Source organism: Lacerta agilis, chromosome 8 (genome assembly GCF_009819535.1).
Source record: "Lacerta agilis isolate rLacAgi1 chromosome 8, rLacAgi1.pri, whole genome shotgun sequence".
In the NCBI taxonomy this organism is placed as follows: domain Eukaryota; kingdom Metazoa; phylum Chordata; class Lepidosauria; order Squamata; family Lacertidae; genus Lacerta; species Lacerta agilis.
The window spans coordinates 70,600,322-70,610,234 of record NC_046319.1 but is presented as its reverse complement, the minus strand read 5'-3'; the positions used below and the strand labels follow the sequence as shown (position 1 = coordinate 70,610,234).

General features: G+C 46.2%; 1 protein-coding gene across 1 annotated transcript; it reads right to left on the bottom strand.

Moving 5' to 3' along the window:
* Window positions 1–265: 265 nt before the first annotated feature.
* Window positions 266–6,278, bottom strand: LOC117051630 (protein NKG7-like). The gene is made up of 5 exons (XM_033158196.1): window positions 6,082–6,278; window positions 3,582–3,825; window positions 2,407–2,553; window positions 1,520–1,654; window positions 266–488 (listed from the first exon to the last, which is right to left on the bottom strand). The coding sequence occupies exons 2-5, from the start codon at window positions 3,754–3,756 to the stop codon at window positions 430–432; spliced, it is 516 nt and encodes a 171-aa protein (XP_033014087.1). The 5' UTR covers window positions 3,757–3,825; window positions 6,082–6,278; the 3' UTR covers window positions 266–429.
* Window positions 6,279–9,913: the final 3,635 nt, after the last annotated feature.

Sequence of the window (9,913 nt, the reverse complement as noted above, 5' to 3'; positions counted from 1 at the left end):
GTGAAAAAGTCCTGGTGTTGGGTTTTTTTGCCTGCCCTGAATTTTCTAAGTTTTGCCATGGTTAGGGGTTAGGGAGGAGGCAAAGACAAGGATGAGAGAATCTGTCGGTGTATTATTTTATTTTTTCCAGCCTTACATTTAATTCTCCACATTTCCACATCAGTTTGCGGTTTGGTCAGTGGCCAACACTACCTCCTGCGAAACATCTTTTGTTTGCAACCAGTGATTGCATGGCAGATGCTCAACCTGTAGACAAGGCAGCTTGGACGCCCTGTAGGGGGTGCTGTGAATGGATTGGGGATGAAAGCACGATTGGGACAGTTGTGAAGGGGATTTTGCTGGCATGGGAAGGGGAGGGAACAGGCTTCCTTTGTCTGTTGTGTGTCAACTGCATCGCAAGGTTGCCTTTGCTTCTTAGGAACCAGGTCCTCACACATTCTCATAGCCAGGCCTCGAAGGGCACAAGTGAGCAACAAGGCTGAAGATCCCTGCAACGAGAGGAGGAGAGAGCAAGAGAGGAAAAAACAGATTCCAAGTGGAACAGCCTCAGGAAGCCAGAGCCAGCCTCACATGGCATTGACACTTTCTGTTTATCAACCTTCTGACTCTCACTGGAGGCTGGGTACCTCTGACCATGTGCAGAGTTCATTTCTGTCTAAGGGAAAGCATTTGTTTTTTAAGAGACCTATGGACAAAGTGCTAATGAGCATGTGCAGAAGGCTTTCCTTTTGTGTGAAGTGAATGTTTCCTTACTTATCCAGAGACTGCCTATAGGCCAGTGGTTGTGCAATGCAGAATCCAGAACCTCAGGTAGCTTGCTGAGGTCCATTTACAGTGCATGTCACACATGTGAGGTGCTGCTATAGAGCTACCTACCATGCAGAGCTCTATTTGGTGGCAGAAGGGCATTGGAAGTTTTAGGGAAGTTTTTAATCTGAGATTTTAATGTATTTTAATATTTGTTGGAAGCTGCCCCAGAGTGGCTGGGGGGACCTGGCCAGATGGGCAGGGTACAAATAAAATATTATTATTATTATTATTATTTTATTTATTATTATTATTATTCACACTGCCTACACAGTGCTAGGGGTGTGGGTGAGTCTGTCCATTTTGGTTGCTCATTTTCGCAATGTTACATTCAGTTCTCTCCAATTCTGAATCAGTTTGTGGGGTGTTTTTTTAAGCCGTCATGAAAATTCAACATTTTAGTGCAAATTTCTCCTTAAAATATACATGCTTGTATGCAGTTTTCACTCACTCACACATCATTGCAAAGCAATTTCCTTTGACACAATGCATTCTTGCATGTTATTTTCACTAATACATGCATCTTTATGTACATTTCACCTTAGTACACATTTTTGTACGCATTACATTGCCGGAGAACGCATTGCAAAATTCAGAGGAGTGCAAATGTGAAAGGCTGCTTCTGTTTCACCTTGTGTATTGTTTCAGAAAGCGCAAATGAGGTAGGTTTGCCTTTAAATGTGAACTGACTCTAACTCCCTTCCCTACTCACCAGTCAGGAGCAGCATGGGAAATGCTACCCAGGCAAGATAGAAGGACCACTCATAGGTGAGCTGGATTTGAGGGTCCCTGTTCTTCCCCCAGGATTCAGCAGTGAATACGACAACACCAACAAGAGTGAAGAGTGCTACAAAAGAGCAGAGGAGTCAGGGCAGCCAACGTAGCACAGATTCACACAGGCAATCACCACTCAATTATCAAGGGCCGGCTGGTATGTATGTTGCAGATCTAACCCTACTGGCTGGTGCCCATTAATGCTGATAGGGCAGAAGGCAGGGAGACGAATAGTAGGTGGCGCCAGAGGTAGTGACCGGGGGCAGGGGGGGGAAATCAACTAATTCTAGTTTTGTCCCCTTCTCCCTGTTGAATTCTACAAAAGAAACACTGAGACTATGGAGGAGGAAGCCGGCAGCCGGGACCTCACCCTAGACTGGTCATAAAGGGCTTTGAAATGTTTTAACCTTCAAGCTCAGCCTTAGACAATGAAAACACCCCACCCCTTTCTGTGCTCCAGCGATCCTTTCTCCCTTACAAGATCCTCTTTCTCAATTCTAGAGCCATGCCGGATCTCTTCACGGGAATATAATGTAAGAAAAGTCCCGTGGCATCAGCTAAAAAGCCCATCTAGTCCAGCGTCCTTTTCTCACAGTGGAAAACCAGGTGCATACGGGAAGCACAAAAGCAGGACCAGAACACAGCCACCGCCTCCTCACTTGCAATTCCCAGCAACTGGTCTTGAGGGGCATACTGCTTCCGACAGAGGAGTTAGACCACAGCCATAGTGGCTAGTGGAAGCTGGCAGCATGTGGGGCATAACCATGAGGCTATTTAGCACCTGCAACCGTGAGCAGGTTCTTCATCATAATCTGGCACACCTACCACCTGAGAAGGCAACAATGGACGTGACGAAGGCTCCGCCAAGGAAGCCACAGTCGCAAGGCATGAAGGAGGCGGTAAGAGAAATGACCAAGGCCAAAGCTGCCAGGGAGCCCAAGATCAGGAACGCACGTGTGGCAAGGATGTATTCTGTAAATGAAAGCATTGAGTGGAAGGAATTAGTTGAGGGTGTCTTCATTCCTTGTACCCGGAACCTGCCAGAAGCCTAAAAAAGAAGAGGTTAGTTACGCCCATTGAGTAGACCCATGGAAGGCAATAGACTTATGTTACTTGCCATAATTGATCTTAATGGGCATAACCAAGGTTGGATATCACCCATGATGTTTGACCTTAGCTTGAAGGTTTAGTTATTAAAGTGTAATTTACCAGTTTAAACTGAAAAGGCTTCAATTTCAAAGTGAAAGAGGACCAAGTGTGAGAAAGAGGTTATTTGCCTAAGGTTACAAAATGTAACCTTGGCTTGAGGTGAATATAGTTCCCCCTATCATTATTATATCAAAAAGTACACACAGGTCCCACTACCTAAACGTTCATTATGCAAAAAATCACTTATTCAAACAGGAAGAGTTAGTACCCAGACCTCTCTGTACACACCACAGATTCAGATATCCAAACTGCCAGACCTGTATGCAGTACTGTAAACAAACAAACAAACAAACAAACAAAAACAGCCTTAAACCTCATTTTTGTGTTTTTCTGGTCTGTAGTAGCCATTTGTCAGAAACCATGGTGGGTGGGAGGGAGACTGGACAAATAAGAGAGCTTCCCCTCCCCCTCCCTTGTTTGCCTTTTGCAAGGTTTCAGAGGGTTTTCCTGGGTGTTTTCATCATTACATGGTCAAAATTCTGTGGTCAGGAATGCATTACAAAGTTTCCCATAGAAATCAATGGAAATTGTCAACTCATTGTGCAAACACTAACCTAACGAGCGATTTCCTGAGAACGCATTGTGTTCTGATAACTGGTCCTACATGTACCACATGCACAGTGGTTTTTTCTGAGGGGATTTTTTTACCGAGACTTTTTGAGAGTGTCACAGCAGGTGCCACCAGGCACACTGGTGCCCCTGAGCACCTTGTTGATGACACCCCTCAACCCATAACATTTGTGTAATGGGGGGGGGGGGGGTCCCTTGGCAGTTGCCACCATTCTCCTTACCATTAGCTTTGGTTGGCGTCCAGCAGTTTCCACCCATGCACTCCTGCCAGAGGCCACTGTGGGCGATGCCAGCCGGTCCATAAGCCACTAGCCAGTAATCGGTGGTCAGGGCAATGAACAGAGCAATGATGCTTATGGAAGCTACTGGTATGCTTAAGATTCTGCAGAGCAGCATCCTTACGATTGTATGGAAGAGCCTTGGCAAAATTAACCCCCGTAGGCTGGTTTCTTGCCTGGAAGCACCCTGAGGGTACAATCAAGAGAATGGGATTTAACGCAGAAGCAGAAAGCATGGAAATAACATTGGGTCACAAGGTGCCAAAGGCAAACAAAGAAGCAACCATGGTGTTGTAATTTGGAGCACAGGGTGGGGAGGGATCAGTTCACAGACATTCGTGCCATAGGTGGTGCAGTGAAGGGAACACTAACCAGGTGGAATAAACTGTATTTTCCTAACATTTATTTTAGTATTTACTGCCTTGGATGGGAAAAAAGTGTGGTTGTAGCCAACTAAGTTTTCATCAGTGTAGACCCATTGAAATTAATGGACCAAATTTGGCATGTTCATTTATTTCAATGGGTCTACGCTGAGGATGATGCCGTGTAGCTTGAAAGACTTATAATAGCATTAATTTCACACACCAAACACCAAACATTAAACTACCCATGTGTAATTAATAAAACTAAAAAAAAACCTAGTGCTTAATAGTTTTAGTAATCCCTTGTGGTAAATTTGATTATTGGCAAAACATCTTCAAATGTATGCAGTTATAATGATTTTAGCTCACATTTACTGTTGATTGCATTAATGTTATTTTGTGAAATCAGGTTTTTACTAGAGCCTCAGTTTAATTAGATTGAACTAACTCGCCTTCATAAAGCCATAGTCGGGTATTTGTGACTTTTCTTGTTGAATTCTAAATCCAAATCTGTGGTTCTGATTTAAATAAATAGCAATAGCAATAGATAGCAACATGATTCAGGGGAGGGGGAGTACAATAGATCTCCTGGGATCAAGTCCTTAGGCCCTGTGAGTACACACTGGAGGGTGACATTCCTACAGGTATGGTGTCAGTGTGCATCATTCTTGGGCAATATCCAGAGTTCGCAGCTTGGCCCACCAATAAAATTTCCCAGGCTGCCTTGGAGAAACCTGCTGCTGTTACAGACGGCTGGCTGTGGGGGTCTCCAAATAGTGTTTTGCTGCAGGACCCCTCCACCTTGGGGATGGTCCTCCCTGGGGTCCACCAGAACAAAGTTTGAAAGCCACTGGCTGGAGAGGCAAGGTTGAAATGTGCTAAGTAAATAAAACTGTTTCTTTCTGGAGGGACATGATGAGGGGGGTTGAATTCAGTGGTTATGATGACAGCTCACAGAGTCAGATTCATATTTAACCTTAAGCCACTTCCTGGAGCCTTCACACTTTGGGTGTTGATGACATCAAAGAAACTTTGCTTCTGAGGCCTGGTCTCCACATGCAGCAGGATGAGGTGGTAGAATAGACTGCACCGCTTCAGACCTCATAAGTGTGTGAGTGTGTGTGTGGGGGGGGTACATATTTAATATATCCGTTGCAGTCAGAAGTCCTTGCAAACAGAAACCCAACATGGCAGGCAAAGGGCTGGCCTCAAACATTTCCTCTTGAAGTGTTGTTACCTCTTCAGTTTTCAAGTCTCCCTAACGAAATAAGTGTGTGCTAGTATTCAGAAGCGTTATTTTTCAATGGGACGGTATACATATCAATCCAGTATTTCCCCCCTCCTGAACTACATTTCCCACCAACCTAAACAAAATAGAAGTCATGTGCGTTAACTGTGGCTTTAAGTGTATGTTGTGCATGCAGCCTCAATCAAGTTCAGGGCCAAGAACAGATAATCTCAGATGTTCTGCAACTTTTCAATGGACCACTAGTGGTCCATGGGTTACATCTGAAGACCTCTGGTCTACAGTTGCTCTCCAGAGTTCCAGTCTGTCTTTCCTAGGCCAACCCTGAGATGAATCTGGCTCAGTATTGTCTACAGTACACTGTTGTCACCCCCGCCCGCCGCTTGTCACCCCCCACCCATCGCTTGTCACCCCTGGCACCCAGGGCGTGCCGCCCCCCCTAGCGATGCCCCTGGGTCCAGCACCAAGGGCCTTCTGGCGGTTCCCTCACTGCGTGAATTGAAGTTGCAGGGGAACAGGCAAAGGGCCTTCTTGGCAGTGGTGCCCTCCCTTCAGATGTCAAGGAGATAAAGAACTACATAGCTTTTAGAAGATATCTAAAGGCAACCCTGTATTGGGAAGTTTTTAATGTTTGACGTCTTACTTTGTTTTTATATTTTGCTGGAAGCTGCCCTTGGAATTTCCCTAAACCTTACTCCAGACCATACTGGCTGGGGGCACTGGTGGAAACTGTCTCTTCAAAGCATTTGAGGGGGCACCAGGTTGGGGAAGAGCCTGCCTTATTTTTTTCTAAAAAGGGAGGGTTAGAGAGGAGTGGAACTGTTGCCATCCTTACCTGGCTCTCTTTGTGGAAAGAACAAGTGTTGGTCAGATAGCGATGCTGAGGACTCCAGAGCAGGAAAACCTGTGTCAGGAGCTGCTGGCTTGAGGTTTTGTAGGAGGAAAGGCTGGTCCTTGTCAGCGTGGGGTCAGGACAGAGCTGTGGTTGCAAAGGAAGGAGCCTTCAAAGCGGAGGTAGTCTCCACACTCTTTATTGGTTGTCTTCTTCTATATTCTGTCTCAGCTCTGCTTCCCCCCTGTGTATTTGACCGCCCTCTCCTTTTGCCACGTCATCCCCAAATTCTGCTGCAGCTCTTTCTTTCTTTCTTTTTTAGCACCTATCGTCCTCTGAGCCCCCCATCCTGGGGAAGTGGTGCTTGTGGAGGGAGACTAAAGTGTCTGTGGCTTGTGTGGGGAGATGCTGCAATGTTCTCAGGGGTGGCCTAAGATCGATTGTTTCCTGAGGCCTAGGGCAGCACAGTGCACCCCACCTCTCCCCTGATTCCACAAAGAGGAGCTGACCAGGCTGACAATTTTCTTCTTCTTTTAATTCAACATAACAGTCAGATGCAAACATACTAGAAACCGTCACAGCTCTCACATCCCTCCCGCAACAGCATCCCAAACCAACATCCCAAATCCAAAGCTGATTGTTCAGTGAACACAAGGCCATGCATGCATGCTAGTGACTGGGAACTCTCCCACGGGATCTCTGGGAGTTGGGGGTCTGAGTTCACCTGGATTAGAGAAAAATATATGAAGAGAAAGGCAATTAGTCTCCACACAGCTTAAGTCCAGGCTATCTCCCTATGTGAGCTTGCCTAGGCTTTGCGATCTTCTGGGAGAGGCCTGTATCTCAGCCCCACCCCCTTCACAGGCCTGCTCAGTGAGGACAAAAGAGAGGGCCTGTGGAACTCCCTTCCACAGGAGGCTAGGCTGTCTGCCTCTCTGCTTTCCTTTCACCAGCAAGCAAATACTCCCCCCCCCACAGGCTTTAGGCCACTAACTGGCTGTTGTGACAAGGTCTTTTGAGGATGGGTGTTCTACTTCATTTTTGTGTGCTTTTAAATGGTTTTAAGTGTTTTCACTTCTGCTTTTAATAGGGTTATTTATTTAAATATCTCGCACACACAGACGAACACACACACACACACAAATTCTATGCATGGCACACCCAGCTACAAGAGTTGTCGCTTTTCTGCTCTCTCCTAATAGGGCTCCTCTGCCTCTTAGAAAGTCTGAAGAAGTGTGCATGCACACGAAAGCTCATACCAAGAACAAACTTAGTTGGTCTCTAAGGTGCTACTGGAAAGAATTTTTTTATTTTCTTAGAAAGTTAGCAGCTGACAGTTTCACTATTATTACACATTCACCATACTGGAAAATATTTAATCTATCACAATTTTACATATGCTGTGCTGATGCCACCCATTTTTTCAGAAGGTAGGAGAAACACCACATCGTACTCTGGAGCACAGTCAGTGGAAAACCCGTTTAGAGCGATGAATTATAATTTTTAAAGCACTCCAAGGCTCCATCTGCACTACACATTTGAATCAGCCTCATGTCACTTTTAAGCAGCCATGGCTTCCCCCTCAGAATCCTGGGAACTGTAGTTTGTTAAGGGTGCTGAGAGTTGTTAGGAGACCCTAAAAGTTCCTGGTGAAATGGATAGCTCTCTTTGGTTTTACTTACCTAAAGGGAGGGGGAAGGTGGGGGAGAGAGAAGGAACTGTTACAGACCAGGCATTGAAAATGTGAAACAACTTTATTACAAGATTTAGGTGTTGGTTTAAAAAAAACATCAGACATTGGAGAAGCAGTAGGATGGAGAATTTTTTTAATAGGCAATGTGGATTAAAAATAAAATAAAAAATAGCAGGAGAGGGAAATGAGATCAGCAGAAACTATCAGGTTGAAGAGTTTAGATTATGGTGGAATCAAGACAGATGGGTGGGCTTGGGAGGGGGCTTCTTGCAGGTGGAGCACCCAGTCCCTGCCCTTGGAAAACTGACAGCCCCATAGCTGTGTGGTCCCCAGCTGCAGGTTGCTGCATGCTCCCTTCCAAGAGGATTGTGTTGAAATGTTCGCTGCCAGATTGTGTGGTCAGGAAATGCGTCATCAAGCTAAAGAAACCTGTGGGGAGAAAAGAAGGACCATATTCCTTTTCTTTTTTTTAAGTTGAACTGAATTAATTGATTGATTGTTTTATCCCACCCTTCCTCCTAGGAGCTCAGGGTAACAGGCATTTCCCAATTACTCATCCAATTACTCGCAGTGCAAGCCTCACTGAAAGCATTTTGGTCCCCGGGTTTGGAAATGGGAAACACACACAGAGCTATTAAATTAAGCCAAACTGGAATGAACACAAGCTTTGCAAAATGGCCCGAGTGGCTCCTGCTCATTTCAAGAGGGCAGGGGTCACCAATGCGGTGCCCATGGGGACAGCAGTGCCCCTGTGATCTTCCCCTGCTGTCCACGAAGCCTCCTTGGTTATGAGATGGCGAGGATGGTTAGTTTTTTTCTTTCTCAAAAAGTGCATAGCGTAGAAGGAAGGAGTTGGTAGAGTGACACTCTTCCCAACTTCCTCTTTCAGCTCTGTGTCCTGTTCAAGGGAAGGCTCTGATTAATTCCACTGGATCTGACTTTGACCCACATACCCTGGGAAACCTAAACACTAGCTCTCTTTCTGTCCCTCGGGGGGGGGGGGGCTTACCTGTAGGACAAGAGAGAGAATTGACCAGAGGGGGTGGTGCCTCGGCACTCACTCAAAACTCCCAAGGAGGTCACAGGCCTAAGGAGACTGACCATCCCTGCCATAGGACTCACATGAGAGAACGTCTTGGTGGACTGTGCTCTATGGCTCCGATCCACCTTCCACTTTGCTGTCCTAATAAGTGATGGCTTATTATAACATCCAGGCCTGTTAGCAGTACTTGAACCATGGTTTCCCAATAGGGATGCCCCAAGGAACTGTGGTTTAACAAAGCTCACCATTCATGACATAGAGGGTGAACACTAGCCAGGCGAGGCAGAAACTCCATGTGAAGTGAAGGTGGCCGACAGCACTTAAATCTTTCTGGGTCACGTCGACTGTGTATAAGGCCATTGTGACAAAGCCAAAGATGCCTAACAAGGAGTAAAAGTGAGTTAGAGATGCCACCTGAGTAGGGATGGGGGATCCATTTGATCCAGGTTTTTTCATGAACCTGTTGAATGGGGGCTTTAAGCATGCAAAATAAGCCCCAAAGAAACCTGTTGTGAATGCACTGGAAGGTAGGGAGCTGCCATATACTGAGCCAAACCATTGTACAATCTGGTTTAGTACCATCTACACCAGGGGTCAGCAAACTTCCAGCAGGGGGCTGGTCCACTGTCCCTCAGACCTTGTGGGGGGCCGGACTGTATTTTGAAGGGGGGGGATTAACAAATTCCTATGCCCCACAAATAACCCAGAGATGCATTTTAAATAGAAGGACACATTCTACTCATGTAAAAACACGCTGATTCCCGGACTGTCTGCGGGCCGGATTTAGAAGGTGATTGGCCCAGATCCGGCCCCCGGGCCTTAGTCTCTGCACTGACTGGCAGAGGCTCTCTCGGGTTTCAGAGAGGGTTCCCACCTAGCCCTCCCTAGAGATTGAACCAGGGACCTTCTGCATGCAAAACAAATTCCTCTATCATGAAGCTACAGACAACACAAGCTTAGTATTGTCTACACTGATTGGCAGCTGCTCTGTAAGGTTCCAGACAGAGGATTTCCCCAGCCAACCAGCAGATGCTGGGGATTGAATGCTGCTGCAGAATTTTATGGCCAGGCTGCTCAGTGGGATGAGCATATTACACCGA

Bases quoted from the DNA above. Each gene is read 5' to 3' on its own strand.
- LOC117051630 (XM_033158196.1), bottom strand. From the start codon at position 3,756: ATGCTGCTCTGCAGAATCTTAAGCATACCAGTAGCTTCCATAAGCATC. The intron at 2,554-3,581 runs GTAAGGAGAATG...TTTCATTTACAG, and splicing joins GACGCCAACCAAAGCTAATG to AATACATCCTTGCCACACGT. The intron at 489-1,519 runs GTGAGTAGGGAA...CTCTCGTTGCAG, and splicing joins TCCCATGCTGCTCCTGACTG to GGATCTTCAGCCTTGTTGCT.